The sequence below is a fragment of the Kwoniella botswanensis genome, chromosome 3 (genome assembly GCF_036426115.1).
Source record: "Kwoniella botswanensis chromosome 3, complete sequence".
Lineage (NCBI taxonomy): Eukaryota > Fungi > Basidiomycota > Tremellomycetes > Tremellales > Cryptococcaceae > Kwoniella > Kwoniella botswanensis.
In genome coordinates this window covers 958145-973621 of record NC_088601.1, presented here as the reverse complement: position 1 = coordinate 973621, position 15477 = coordinate 958145, and the positions used below count along the sequence as shown (strand labels likewise).

The 15477-nt window shown below is 44.0% G+C and overlaps 5 protein-coding genes across 5 annotated transcripts; 2 read left to right on the top strand and 3 right to left on the bottom strand.

The window, feature by feature from the left end:
* Positions 1–1081: 1081 nt before the first annotated feature.
* Positions 1082–3373, top strand: L199_008246 (uncharacterized protein; the record flags this gene model as incomplete). The annotated part of the gene is made up of 5 exons (XM_064893928.1): positions 1082–1250; positions 1316–1886; positions 1954–2165; positions 2259–2678; positions 2781–3373. 5 exons carry the CDS (start codon positions 1082–1084, stop codon positions 3371–3373), a joined length of 1965 nt encoding a protein of 654 aa, XP_064750000.1.
* Positions 3374–3634: 261 nt separating this feature from the next.
* Positions 3635–5801, bottom strand: L199_008245 (uncharacterized protein; the record flags this gene model as incomplete). The annotated part of the gene is made up of 8 exons (XM_064893927.1): positions 3635–3802; positions 3879–4006; positions 4082–4484; positions 4544–4714; positions 4770–4807; positions 4866–5516; positions 5578–5593; positions 5643–5801. The coding sequence occupies 8 exons, from the start codon at positions 5799–5801 to the stop codon at positions 3635–3637; spliced, it is 1734 nt and encodes a 577-aa protein (XP_064749999.1).
* A 369-nt stretch (positions 5802–6170) lies between these two features.
* Positions 6171–7985, bottom strand: L199_008244 (uncharacterized protein; the record flags this gene model as incomplete). The annotated part of the gene is made up of 6 exons (XM_064893926.1): positions 6171–6386; positions 6439–6723; positions 6781–7098; positions 7167–7433; positions 7551–7796; positions 7863–7985. The coding sequence occupies 6 exons, from the start codon at positions 7983–7985 to the stop codon at positions 6171–6173; spliced, it is 1455 nt and encodes a 484-aa protein (XP_064749998.1).
* Positions 7986–8934: 949 nt separating this feature from the next.
* Positions 8935–12727, top strand: L199_008243 (uncharacterized protein; the record flags this gene model as incomplete). The annotated part of the gene is made up of 6 exons (XM_064893925.1): positions 8935–9281; positions 9335–9530; positions 9580–9680; positions 9737–9954; positions 10007–10740; positions 10787–12727. 6 exons carry the CDS (start codon positions 8935–8937, stop codon positions 12725–12727), a joined length of 3537 nt encoding a protein of 1178 aa, XP_064749997.1.
* Positions 12728–13583: 856 nt separating this feature from the next.
* Positions 13584–15134, bottom strand: L199_008242 (uncharacterized protein; the record flags this gene model as incomplete). The annotated part of the gene is made up of 7 exons (XM_064893924.1): positions 13584–13617; positions 13689–14329; positions 14395–14455; positions 14500–14573; positions 14628–14753; positions 14816–14901; positions 14960–15134. 7 exons carry the CDS (start codon positions 15132–15134, stop codon positions 13584–13586), a joined length of 1197 nt encoding a protein of 398 aa, XP_064749996.1.
* Positions 15135–15477: the final 343 nt, after the last annotated feature.

The window sequence follows — 15477 nt, the reverse complement described above, 5'->3', positions numbered from 1 at the left end:
GTGAGAATGAAGGTTTGAAGCGGTGCCGAGTGCAGATGTAATCGTTTGATACTCTCGAGTGTAAAATCTTGAAACTATGTGACGATTCAACCGCCGGAATGTCCGTCTGACCGTCGGGGATCGTTCAACCTGCCAAATGGTCGAAAGAGGTAATCAGTTTCAGTCTTCCATGTAATGAAATAAATGCAACAGTGAGAAAGAGGATCGAAGATAGATACCATATGGGCACACTATCAAATCACCCATGCATACGGTTTGCCATGGTCATGTTGTTGGTACATGGAGAAGACTCAACCTCGGAACCGAGATCGTCTTGAGATCTCAATTAATCTGTGTTTTCACTCCGCTTATAAGTGGATGACCTCGGTGACCGCTTTTTCACCTTTTTAGCGCGAAAATAAATCCTAAACCTCGGCCCAGCAACAATCTGATACTGTACTTCCCACATTCGGGACAAGATGACAAATATCGACTATCAAACTTGGACCCGTTCTCATCTATCTGCATCTGAACACGACAGATACTGCATATGGTATCTTTCCAGTCTCGAATGGAATCGAATAGCCGGGCGCAGCTCGACTACGAATCTTGGATTTATAATCATATACATACATGAATCACCAAACGGTGAATCGGAGATTGTTCTGTTGCGTCTTCCTTTCAATGTCGCTAAACACGACGTGGGATTGGAAGAGCTCACAAGTTCCCGTTTAAAGCATGAGATATGAAGGAGAGAAGAGTCGATACGATAGGGTTATACTGACCCTTTACATATGACGCAGATCATTGAACTCTGCTACCTGTGTTAACAAAATCATCCTTTATACCTATACACGAACATCCTTTGACATTCGACTCCTTCTCCAATTTTTGGCAATGAGTGCAAGACATCGTTGTTTGCTCACTCATAGGGAAGTATATAGCCCATCAAGATTGTGTGAAGATGCGATATCTACGACTCTCAAACCTATACAGCTCACTACTACTATACACTACTGATTCCCAAATACTGATCTCAAAAGGATCTACGTAATAACAACACAACCCCCGGAATTCATATCACCAGTAAGAAGACCGCATCATGTCGTTTTACAGTCCTTACAACCCTATGGCATACCACGGCCAATCATGGGGACCTCCTCCGTCTTCCCAGTCCAGTTCGTCCATACGAGATACATTGAGCAATTGGAGTAACAGCGCGAGGAACTATGTGAGCGGCTTGGCTCAAGGTGCAGCTGATAGATTGAGACGTAAGTTCAACTCCTGTAAAATAGATTTGGGCTAATCATGTATCAACTCATGATCGGAATAATAGCCAGCACACCACCACCTGGATATTGGATGAATCCTTCTCTCTCATCTGGCCAACAGTCAAGCGGAAATTCAAGTTCAACTGATCAAAGTTTTTCACCTTGGTCGTCTCCCAGTCAACAACCACAACAATCAGTCGTCCCTGCCCAGTCTTATCCAACCTCGCAGAGTATACCTCCCAGTCAGACTTACGGAACTGGATCTGAATCTGATCAACCAGGAGTGAAAGCAGGGATGTACGATGATGGACAGAGAAAGGGCTACGAAATAACATTTGATACTACTAAGTTGGGTGGTGATCGATCGTATAAATCCCAAGTAGGAGATGGGAAAGGCAATATAGCTTTTACAGCTATATTGTCGATAGGTCCAGGAGGAAGGAAACAGTTTGATGTTTATAGTGGTGCTGGTCCTGCCGATTTCAACACTTCAGTGACTGGACCTCAGTTCCAACCTTCACAAAGTAGTAATGGGATGGTTGGTCCAAGTGGTCCGAATGAGTTCACGAATCCTACAGATCCTATGACTCCTAATCAGAGCTCCACTTTGGAACCTCAGATTGACCGTATGCCAAAGTATGTTCATCCCCACTCACTGCGACTCGATGGTGAGCAACGCTGATAAGTGGACTGGATGATATAGCTTTATCGACATGATGAGTGATCAAAATCCCCAGAATTGGGTATACGGTGTGCCACCCGTCGACCTATCTAAAATAGGAGCTTCCAAATCTACCACATACGGTGAGAAAGGGTCGAAATATTCTGATATATTGTTCGGAAAAGGTTTTGTAGATGGGTTTGATGGTCCAAGACAAGTTCTGGAAGATACTACCGATTGGGTTCAGAATAGATGTGAGTTTTACTGTCACTATATCTAAAGCAGTATCATCTCCATTTGGAAATCACTTGCTAATATCCTGTTAACAATATTCGATGGTTGTATAGACCATCATGCAGATTGGACCAAACAATATGGAGTAGGTAAACTAGCGTTAAACCGACAAGATGCTCGGGAAATCGCTTCTCAATTCCTCGATTCGGATCACGACGGTACAATATATCGTGAATCCCAATTAACAGATATAATGGACAAATACGTCTCGACCGGTTTGTTACCTGATTCTAACCTTGTTTATGTCGATTCTGAAAGACCAACAGAGGAGAATGGTCTAGGCTCGGCATCGAGTTTGGCATTTGATGGATCAAAGTTATCCGACTGGGCAATTAATATGGTCGGACCACCTGAAGAAGGTTATGGAGGATATGGAGGAGGATATGGAAGTGTATTTAGTCAGAGACAGGTGGAGAAGATGAAAGATTTGATGGATAGTTCACAAGCTTATGGAGATGATTTAGGTGGAGCTGGTGAGTTTTCGTCTAAACCCAACCAGATTTTCAATAGCCGCAAAGTGAAAGGATCATCGCTGAAACAACGTACCTGATGATGTTACTGTGCGGTGCTTGTAGCCGGTTTCTCACCTGAAGAAACATCACTATTCTCATCTCAAATCGGTTCACTCCTGACTACCGAAGTGAACTCATCCGGCCGTACCAAGCCAGATGACGATCAAAGACGATGGGCCTATATGAGTTTGTTGAAAGCAAAGAGGGTATATGATAATCAATCTGATGAAGATAAAGAAACCTATAATCGATTGGCAACTGGTAAATTATCATTTGAAGAATTGAATTCGTATCTCCAACAACAACAATCAGACTCACAGCCCTCAGCTTCAACGACTTCTGATTCAGCAGGATCAACTTCGAATGCAACTCCAACCAATCCGAGTGTGGAAAGTCAATTAAGAGGTCAACATGATAATTGGCGAAGATCCCAATTCCATCCGCAACCAGGACCTACGAGCAGTAATGGGATACCGCCATCTATGCAAACCGGTTTCAACGGATCTAATCCCAATGCTTCAAGTATGGGAGTAGGATTAGGATTGAACAAGCCGAGCGCAATGAAAGGTGGTAGAGTATCTTTCAATCCAGGTAGAGAAGAACAAGATTACTGGGCGAGTCGTCCCGCCTCTGCCGTCTCTAGAGGATCGTTTTAAGTACATCACTCCAGTATCAACCGTCCTATTGTAGCGTCATAATGCAATGCATCTTGGATGAGATGGAACATCATCACCATGAAGAGAGAGATAGTGACAAATTTGGTCACTCTGAACTCAATGATGGAGCATAACACGCTAGTTGGCCGGAGTCACTCCTTTAGCATGACATGATCAATCAAATACATACCAAACCATAGATACATTACCAAACAATACTAAAACCGATTCTATGCAGATACGCATACACACTCAAACAATCTAATTCAATCCAAAGAACTTATCAAGTACCTTTGAGAAAGTTTTAATAGCTTTATAAGTTTCTTCATAAGTAGCGATAGAGAATGATAATCTGAAATAACCATATCCTTTACCACCTATCGCATGTTCGCCGCCCGCATCAAAGTACCATCCAGGAGCGAATAATACCTGTTCCAGTCGAGATCGTCAGCATTGACTCTGACTAAAACCACCAACATCCTGAACTAGACGGTGTAAGACTCACCAGATTGTCGGCAAGTTCTGTCCATAATTTTTGAACCAAGACATGAGTGGCATCTTCGCCTTTTCTAAGGAGATCTTGATAATCTGGATGTTCACTGACGTGTACACCTAAGAACACGAACATACCGGCTGAATCACAACATGGCCATAAGTATTACTAATTTCTCGTGTCACAAAACCAGTAGGTTAGAAGAGGTCACTTACCAGTTGGAGGCGTGAACGTTACCAAAGCAGGACCGTGTAATCCTTTCTTCTCATCCCATTTGTTTCTCGGTTGTTTCGAATAACATGTGATCGTCTTTGTACCTTCGGGGAACAACCCTCTGACAATAGAGTTGTTCGTCTGGTCAAATTCAAGGTGGAAAGTGTCCTCGAAGGCATCACACATCCAAGTCTTCCTCATATTGTAAGTGGCCTTTACACCTCGCAACCATCGGATATAACCTTCGAAGCCCCATTTCTGCAACATCGTCGTGGTCAACGCAGTAGCAAATCCACTGGGAGCTTGAGTGGAAGTTTCCGTAATTCGGGTTAGTCGTTCGATGAACTGAGGATTGGCAGTGATCCATCCTAATCGGGATCCAGGAGCAGATGTTTTCGAGAATGTCTAAATCATACAGCATCAGCTCTGGAACGTGAATAGTAGAAATAGGGCTCATCACTTACGTCCATTCGAACGACCCTACCATCAGTGTCGAAGTGGAGGTAGCTTGGTGGGAGGGATTTGATGAATGCTGCATTTCCCTCTGATCCCTCTTTCTTCTCGGCATCTGCTAATCGTTGAGCAAGAATAGATCTGTCGGATTGAGTTCCTTTGGGTGTCCATTCGCCGGTGTACTGTTGATACCTAACCGTCAACGATGAACCATCATGATTGAGTGATTTAACTTACCAAGCAATAATATGGCTCATCCTCGCAGATGATCACATCTAATCAATAATCAGCATTGTACATATCGATAGATATAATGTAACGTATATAACTCACCATATTTCTTACAAATCTCGTAGATCTGCTTCTTTCTCTCTCCTTCCATCGTAGCTCCCGTGGGGTTTTGTCCAGTAGGAATAGTATACATAATATGAGGTCTTTTCTTTCCATCTCTTTCATCTTCTTTCCATCCTCCTAAAACCTCTTCAAGATGTTCAGGTGACATACCTTCCTTATCCATCTTGATGGGTATAGTGGGACATTCAAATGGTAAGAAAGTATTGACGGCCGAAGGATAAGTCCATTCTTCAACCAAAATCGCATCTCCCTTCTCTACCAACAGACTAATGATCTTACCCCACCCATCTGTATTTCCAACATTGACCAACACGTCCCAATCTGCATAAGCGGGCTTGTAAACTTTCGAGACGTACTCCCGCAGGAAGAGAGCCAGTGATGGTGGACCGGTAGCAGCTTGGTATTGTAATGAGGTAGATAATTGGATTGTCTTTGGATCGGGAGGTCCAGGAGCCCACTTGGGAATTGTGAATGACGAAGTTGGAAGAGCAGCTGATGAGCTTGAAAATAACCAGGATAATAAAGATTTGTTCTTCTTGGGTTCTCGAGGTGGATCAAGTGGGAAGGCATCATGGGCTAGAATCGTAGCTGATAAAGTCTCGAAGGGAAATACCTCGGGATGAGGAATACCTGATGATGGTTATGAACATATAAGCGATAGTCTTAACTCAAAGTGAAAACGATAACATACCTCCTGCCATGACAATCTATAGGGAATCATCAGCTTGAGTTTTGTTCAAGTGATGTGAGACTTACCATTCCTGGGACACCTTGGTACCTGTAAAGCTCCTTGAGACTACTTGCAGCTCGATTCTTGGAAACTTGATTTAGGTGATGGGTAAAGTCCTTTGCCTTTGGCAATGAAGCCGAGGCATCGTATCTGGGTTGAGTGCCAAATTCGAAGGCAGAGTCCATCGTGAAAATCTCTACAGTGGTTTACAGGATGTACAAAAATGAATACAAATAGGAAAGAAGGTGAGAAGATGGATATGATGGCAGATACGAGTATGGGTACGCTGAATCAGCGACTTGATGTTATTTGTACATGGAGTTGTTCTCAGCGATAAGAGGCGACGATCGATTCATTTAGAGGTCTCATTTTACCGGATTAGGAAATAAACAGATGATAGGAATCGGATTTATCCGATCATACACCATATGGTGTATCATTTCGCAATCCAATTCTATTCTATTTCCAGATAATCGAATTGTATATACATATGCATGGTATATCATAAACATCGTCATCATCATCGTTCTGCGTGATAGCAGTGGATGTAGCATCTATCTCTTTCGCTTCTCACCCTTGACAATTTTCTTAGGTTGAGAGTTCTTTTCCCATTCTGCTCGTCCTTCACCTTCCCAAATCCCTTTGAGCCACAATTCACATTCCTCCTTGGTCCCTTCCGGATGATCCAATTGCCAGACATTCAATGCTTGTCTTATAGTCTGAAGAAGGGGAGAAGGCGATATGGAAAGTAATTGTTGGAGTTCGGTTCCCTGTTGCGATATGTCAGCATGATCTTTTAAGAACGGGAACAATTGAACTTACATTAAGCAGTAATGGTTTATCTATAGCATCTGGTAACCCCGATTCTTCGATCCTTCTCCTGAACTGCTCATACTTCTGTACGACCCGTTCTGCATTCTGATCCCATTGTCCAGTCCAACCCGGTAATATCTCCATGACGGCCGACCAAGTCAACGATCTCTGCCAAGGTTTCACACAAGGGTTCTGCATCCAGGTGCCGACTTCAGATCTGACCGTAGCATCGGGATTAACAACCTTAGCAGCTTCGAACAAGTTGGTCACTCCATTTTTGGTTTCGGTAGATAGCTGTTTTGTCGATCAGCGACTACATTGAGAGTGTGTATGGACCTTTTGTCAACTCACTTTCAACCCCTCGCTTACCACTATCGAGGTTGCTGGAACGTCTTTTCCCTTTCTCTTCACCGCCGAATCACCGAAAGGTGTAACAGCCGTAGCCAGCCATAAGATCTCATCGATATGGAAGCCCTTGTTGACGAGGTCTCGAAGAATTTGCGCCGAGCGTTCGGCGCTCTCTCTTGGGGGATTTGCTTCGCAAGTGAAAACATATGGGTGTAATCCTAGATTATCGATCAAAGACATTGCTCGGAATGGATCATGTTTCAACATCTTCGTTACTTCTATACCTATACGTTCTTTTGATACTTTCGTTGCGATCGCGGCCTACGTTCATACAATCACTCATTTCAGCTCGGTGTCAAATCATCACTTTGAGAGATATTTCCATTCACCTTGACATCTTCCTCTTTTATAGCTTGCATCACATGATCCTCAATCTTCAGGCCAAACCTACTAGCAAATCTTACGCATCTTAATATCCTTAATGGATCATCCTGAAATGTCTGTCTGGGCGGTAAAGGTGTACAAGCTATTTTCTTTTCTAGATCCGATAATCCACGTTGAGTATAATCTTCAACTTCTCTCGTAGAGACATTGTAAAATAATGCATTGATCGTCAAGTCCCGTCTTGAAGCATCTTCAAGTGGCGTACCAGGTTTCTAATTCATTTCCCACCGCGAGAGTTAGCCCAGTCGTTTGAGCGTGCGAGCAGTGATCCAAGAAGGCGTGGAAAGGTGATGAGACGAGGAGAGCAGAGGAGGGGGAAAAAGACTTACAACTTGAGGTATCCTACTATCAGCATAAGTCTCACTTCTTAATCCCACAAAATCACATTCTAATCCCAATATCCTCGTTGTTCCAGTTTCAAGATGTTTGCTTTGTTCTGGATTCGCAGCTACCCTGCCTACTGATCCAGTAGTGACATCTTTGGTTTTTAGATAATTTACAAATTCCACTGCGAAGGAATGTCCGGATGGAATGGATAATGCTATATCCAGATCATGCGAAGGTAACGACAATAACTACAAGTGAGAGCATATGTAGACTTGACTTTGACGTGAAGTAGGAGGAAGGAAGAGTAAACCCACTTTATCCCTTACCCAACCTCCTGCTATCCTACATTCCACAGGAGGATTAAGTTTCCTAGAGAAATCGTCAAGTAGATTGACGAATTTCGTCTCTACTTGGTCGAGTACGACTTTCCTTGCCATTCGTGTTGTGCTATATAATCGAAGGAACAATCTCATGAATTTGTTGAGTTGAAACTGAGTGTGATTTGAGTTGGGCAAAAGAAGAGCAAAGTCAAGAGAAAGTCAACTTTTGAAGAGAAGTGATCAACCTCCACTCGTCTCGTTTGACTGTTTGACTCGTCACATTTTGTTTCCTGTCTGTCATCTCTGCATCAATCTGACCAGATTGAGCTATGTATGTGTATGCATGTACGCACGACTTGTCAGATGACATCGGCATTGCCAGTGATTTCCATCTGACCAGTCAAGGTTTGATGGATGAAAGAGAATGGGATGTCAAGTTCCGGCCAGGCAGATGGGGGAGTGAAGATGCACCGAGCTTTCGCTTGTTGAACAGTCACAGACTCGTATGCATTGGCATCCTACGCGGCTGTTCATCTGAGATATGCATATAAAGGAAGAGACTGAGACTAGGTCATCCCTTGGAAGGTAGATGGTGCATGCGCAATATGGTGTTGAATGATAATAGCCTTAATCTATATATATATACAGTACAGTAGACTGATTCACTATCGTTATCATCGTCGCCATCATCGTCCATTACAACGCGTTTGATCATTCTCATCTCCATCTTCACCTTCACTCTGCATCACTCATCAAACTGCTCACTCATCAGTAGCAAATTACACCTTCTACCATCGTCCCCACTTTGCATTCACACCCTCATTGTGAATGAATATACCCAACGACCTATACATTTTATAAAGACGCTCGCTCTTCTTGCATCAAGATCACAACAAGAGGAATTAGTCCTCGGACGACTCGACGGTTACACGCCTTTCTCGTTAACTCGAGATCCAATCATATCTATATTTACAAGTGGTGATGGCACGGATTATACGTACGTATATCTACTGTTTCCCATCTACATGTGGATGGATAGCACTGACCAGATATTAGTTGCATAACGATGTCAACACTTCGTCAACCACCGGCAGTCGTCCCCGGGTCAACTTCCTCTTCACCTACGCTCGTCACTTCCCCTCAATTCCTTCAACCCAACTTACCTGATCCATCGTCCTCTTCCCTCAATCGAGTCACATCGGCAGGTTCATCATCCCAAAATGCGGCAGGTAGGATACCTTCATCCCGACCCACTGACTCCAACTCGAGGAAATCAAGTTTCAAGGTTTTATCCAGGCAGGGGTCACTGAAGGATAAGGACAAACAGAAGCATGGCAGGGAGGTATCGAACCAATCGGAATATAGTGATGATGGATTTAGATCACCTTTATCAGAAAGTGGAAGTGCTGAAGTGTGAGTTCCTTTCATCTCGTGTACAGAGAGGATATTGACTAATTGGGAGGTAGGATTGAAACGGGTGCTGTGAGAGTACAAAAGGATCATGGGTCCGGCAGATGGATGATCAATCAATATAGAGTACTACGCGAGATTGGGCACGGTACACATGGAAGGGTACGACTAGGAGAAGATCTAAGTGCTCAATTACCATTAGACGAGGGAGGAGATGTCGGGTTAGGGATATCACATGGAGGACCGTTTTATGTGAGTTACCCTTGTCAGTGACTTAGCTGATCAGGTTTAGGCCATCAAGATAGTTGACCGGAATCCGAAAAGGAAACGCCTAACGGGCTTGGGCAGACAGAAAGGAATGAAAAGTGGGAGAGATGGCGCCAAGATGCTCAATGAGTCTGAGTGAGTTATTTTCATTTCAAGGTCTATATCTCAATTTGCCGACATTGTAACTCCAGAATTCGTAAGGAGATTGCCATATTCAAGAAAGTGAATCACCCCAACGTAGTTAGGATGAAGGAGATTATAGATGATCCAGAGTCAAGTAAGATCTACATGATCATGGAATGGTGTGAGAATGGAGAAATACGCTGGAAAGAAGCCGAAGGAAGTCCCGCTCTGACGGTCGGAGAGACAAGAAAGATATTCCGAGATACTCTATTGGGATTGGAATATCGTGAGTTTCCCAAAATACCGGATTTAGCTGATCATTCTAGTACATCATCAAGGAATTATTCATCGAGATATCAAACCTTCAAATCTACTGCGAGCTGCCGACAATACTGTCAAGATATCCGACTTTGGTTGTTCGCATTTCTCAGAGGCTCTTAGAGCGGCAGCTGCTCAGCCGGGTCCGGAAGGCGACGCTTATGTAGATGATATAGAATTAGCCAAAACAGCTGGATCACCAGCATTCTTTGCTCCTGAAATGTGCTATTCTGGACTAGATACCGATATCTCTCAGCGTAGTACGAGCTCACCACAGTCGACACCGATGAACGAAGTTCCTTCTTTTACTCTCCGACCTCCATCTTCCATCGAGACTCGCTCGAGTCAATCGGATCCCTCGAATCTAGGTAGTAGTATACCCCTACGTCCGACGCTTAGCAACGAGTCCGCCTTTTCCCGCCGTCCACCTTCCGCCAGATCACATTCTTCTTCCGCCACGATCCACCGAAGAGAGCGATTACCGATAACCAACGCTATCGATGTTTGGGCATTAGGAGTTACCCTCTATTGCTTGTTCTTCGGTAAAACGCCCTTTGATGCGCCGAATGAATACCTTTTAATGCAAGTCATCCCAGTACAGGATTATGTGGTCCCACCATTCGTAGGGAAGGACCATATACCAACGGGAACGGGTGGTCTACCTGCTTCTGAAGAAGCTAATGAAGGTCTAGATCTGTTACGAAAGTTATTGGAGAAGGATCCAGCCAAGAGGATCACCCTGGAGCAGGCTAAAGTGAGTTCCGACTCTGGTCAAACCTTGGCTGATGATTGGTCACCAGAGACACCCCTTCACCCTTCGAGGTATTTCCGATCCCACTTCATGGCTCGCCAAGACGGATCCTCACACACAAACTTTCGTTACGGTGTCCAATGACGAAGTTGCTGCTGTCATTACCAAATCAACTGGTTTCAGAGATCGTTTCCGTAAAGGTATCAAATCGATAAGTCACAAACTTCAGCTGCTGAGTGGATCGAATCGAACGAGAAGCAGGAGTATCGGCGAAACAGATTCTCTTGGAGAACCTCATCCTCCCACGCCCAGTCATCTAGGTACACCACGAAGTTCTAAACTGCTAGGTCTGGTACCGTCAAGTCGAGATGTATCGCCAATGACTAGTCCTCTCCCTGCTCCTCCTGGTTTATCTCGTCGTCTCTCCCTACTGGGATCGAAGCTACTTCCTGGAGAGAGTCCTCCTCAACCTCGAGGTGCTTCACCCGACGTGTCCGGCCATACATCCCCAGAATCAGGCAGCGAAGTTCCCAATCGGACTCCTTCTGTCAGTTCTATCCAATCAGCACCGGGCAGGTCGTTCATGGTTCAACGCAGACCTTCGACCCACCTCGTTCCTCCAGCTCCATCTACGATGGTCCCTCTCGCTGCTGATGATACTCCTAAATCACCTCGTCCTGTTGCATCCTCCAGTTCACTCGACAAGGTCAAGAACGCTTCTGATATATCTCCCAACAGTAGTCTACGCCGTAGAGGGTCAGGCGATATCGATACAATCAACAAGGAGATGGGATATCGACCAAGAACCCACAGTAATGCTTCAAGCATAAGTAGTAAACTCGCGAGGCTACTTTCCAGAACGGGATCTCAACGTTCACGTCGTCTACCGGATAAAGATAGAGAACTATTAGCTGCGTCTGATGTAGAAGAGACTGGCGTAACGCCATCCGCAGCTTCTTCTTCACCTGCCGATGCTTTGGGCCGTATGAGTCTAGATGAGATCCCCCGGAGGAGCTTGGAGACATTCGAATCTGGTTCGTATAGTTCTCAACAGAGGGCTTTCGCACCTAGTCCAGAGAGAGGTATAGGTATGTGGAATTGGGATAACCGATTACGTGCTGCGCCTCTACGTCGTGGATCTAATTTATCGGAGGAATATACACCGACGAAAGCTGCTGGTCGAGATGTGGTGGATGAAGAGGAAGTAGATTGGAACGGAGCTATTTCAGATGATGAAGAAGATGATTACGGTGATGAAACAAACAACGATCACAACAATAATGATAATTTAGATAATCATACGACCACGACTGCTACTGGTACGACTACTTCATCTTCATCAAGGATGAATTTCAATCATTCGACATTAACACCTAGTGCACCCAACTTACCATCTAATTGGAGGAAAACATCAAGAGATGGTTTGTTAGGATTGGATATTCCCCAATTACCTCCGATAGCAACTACAACAAGTAGTCAACCTGTTCCTGTGGCTGCTCCACCGACATTGGATCCTATACCTGATGGATCACCTTCGACTAGTGTATCATCATCTTCAAAACAACCTACTTCCAGTACCAGTACCAGTTCCACAAGTGCAAGTGGGAGTGGGAATGGGAGTATCAATAGTAATCCTGTTAACATTACGAATGATACGAATGCCAATTCGAACTCGAACTCGATAAGTAATCAGTCATCACTTCAACGTACTTCCTCGAGAAACAGTACCCATTCGAGTTCACGTATATCTCAGTCGCATTCACCATTCCGTTCGTCATTCTTACATGAACGTGCCAAATCTCCATTAGGTTTACATACTCATGCGGACTCCCCCAAGAGATTGAGTAGACAAACTTCTTCTTCGGTATTTGATCTTCAAGATGATCAAGATGATGGCAATGGGGATGGACTGGATGACAATGGATTGGCTATTACCATTGGAGGTAGAAGAGAAAGAGGTAGAAAGAATTCAATGTTAAGTAATAGATAGGTAACACATAATGAGTAAAAACTTATCGATAGATGCGAATAATGATGATTAGTTGAATTTGTCTTGTGTGTAAATTTAAGAGACATCATATTCATATTCATATGCATACATACGTATTCAGCGTAATCAACTTATGATCATAGAATTGAATTGGCATTTGATCTCCTCATTTGATCAACGATACCGTTGATCTAACGATCTAACAGTATATATATATCCTGTTATAAATTCAGAGATTCAAGTCAATCGAAATGCAAATTAGATGGATGGATGAGAACGAGACAGAACCATTCATACATGAATTATATACGTATATACATCTAACACCTACGATATCTACCATACAAACAAGACTATATACTTATATACGGTGTTGTAGTTGTAGATGATCGATGATGGTATAAAAAACATCAGTAAATCACTTCCATTTTTTGTTATATGAGGAGAGAAGAGAAGAGAAAAAGAAAGAGAGACTATCAAAGGTTTGTTTATCTATCTACACTAACACTAGCTAAACTACATATCTACAAGCTGATATGACTATATACCTATGAACGACGATATAACTATGTCACCTTACTTACTGCTATGACTAACAAAGACTATAGAACAGGTTTATGTAGATGTGGTGTATACGGTTGAGTACATGGATTATATAGTAGAGGTACGGTATCACGGTGGTAGTTGACAGAAGAAAGAGAAAAGGAAAAGTTATTTGGATTTAGATGGATTCAGGAGATGATTAGGTCTGGGTATATAACATAGACAATGGGTAGTGGGTTAGGTATAAACAGAGATGAAACGAGACCAAAAAAAAAGAAAAAGAGGAAAAGGTTAGTACATCACAGATGGTATCTTAGAAGAAACTGGATACGTATTGGGGTAGGAGACTAGATTATTTCCAACAAATCATCAGCTTTATCTCCCATTATGATTTCCATTGCATGTGTTGGTTACTCACGTAGCAGCGCCAACTCCCAGACTGAAAATGATAGTACCCCAAGCGATCTTTTGACCAGTCTCACCCAAAATACCATTCTGGACCACACGCTTGTTCTTCCTTACAATCCTATCCTTACCGTTCGTTCCCGATCCTCCTGAAATGATCACCCCATCATCATCATGGTTTTTACCTCTCTTGGTACCTCTAGTTTCTTCAGGGAGATCTACACCTTGTTCTTCCAATTCTTCTCCTACGGCAGCTCGAAGTCTCAATTCTTTCTTGAGGTCTTTGACGAGTTGTTTGGCAGATTCAATCTCAGCTTCCATATCGACGTTGGTACCTGCAGGAGCGGTGACGGTGGTGGTAGCTTCGAGAGTGAGATGTCTTTGACCACCTTGTTCTGCCTCGGCGACCGCAGCTTCTCCTCCAGTAGAAGTGCTAGACGAAGCTTCGGCAGCGGGGGTAGAGGGAGCTCGTCGTTGTCGCTTAGGTGCGGGCGAAGCTGTCTCGGCGGCAGTCATAGATGGGACCGGTCGAGCGGGGACGGCAGCGGTTGTAGGCTCAGGTGGGTTCTGTCGAGCCATCTCTTCGGAAGCTGCTTGAGATCGTTGAGATTTTCGATAAGCGACGTTGGGGTCTGGAATTGCTCGAGCGAGTGACTGTATATAGAGAGATACAATCAGTCGGGATCTTCTGTTGTAGGGAAGGGAGGGATATCACATACAGCAATCAATTCTTGGAGGTTATAAGCTCCTGCCAAGTGGATAGCGAGATGTCTGCTGACCCTGTAAAACAAGTCAACAAGATGTTTCGTTAGTGAAAGACCTACCATTGACCGGCTAATCTGACTACATCGCTACCTCGACCACCGTTGGTACCTCGAGTATCGAAAGATGACTTGACCTACGATCAGATCAGATCAGCTTAGATGACAGCGTTGTTGATTACCAGGCTTACCCAGTCCATTTCTCGCTTCTCGTCTTCGTCGGTAGCACCTGGGAAAGCGACCTTGTACATGGTAGTCAAAGAGATAGCGTTGGTGTCGTATCTTCTAAGGATGAAAGCATGACTTGATGTTCCGGGCTATATGTGAGATTGTATATAAGCTTGGAATATGGACTTGCAAGAAAGTCGTTGCCACTCACCGTAGGAACCTTGATTCTACCTACGACGATTTCCTTACCTTCACGAACGATAGTTTGGAATTTGACAATCTTGACGTCCTCGGGCACTGAAAGGGAACCAGTGATAAGCAACATTTTCGATACCTAGTGGGTACGCCAGCTTACAGCTTGTAAGTAAAGGATTCCTCCTCTCTTCTGGGAGTCTAGGTCTGTTCTCATGATGAGGCAAGGGGGTGAGATCGTATTGAGCTTGCGCGCCTTCAGCCGAGTAAGGAGGAGGAGGTGGGATCGAGTTGCTGAAAGCAGCGATATCGTCGTGCTGGTTCGCGTTTGCTGGCATTGTCGTCTGTTAATTATGTCAAGTGATGAGTTGATGGAGGAATGAATAGAGGTTGACAAAGTTATAGGATGGTATATATATATATGTATAGATAGAAAGGGAGAGCCGAGTGCGACGAGGTGTTGAAGCGTGTGTGTATATGTATGTTACATACCGACATGAGGTTCACACAACCCAGTTAGTTGACAGTGGCACTTGAAACGCGAGGGTCAGTGCTCTCTATTGTTCCGTATATCCCCGTATTACCGTTGGTGTGGCATACCCCACCAGGCAGAAGCGGTCATCTCCACCGTCTGATCGAGATTTACGAGATTATTTTATTTTCATTTTCAAAATGTTGAAA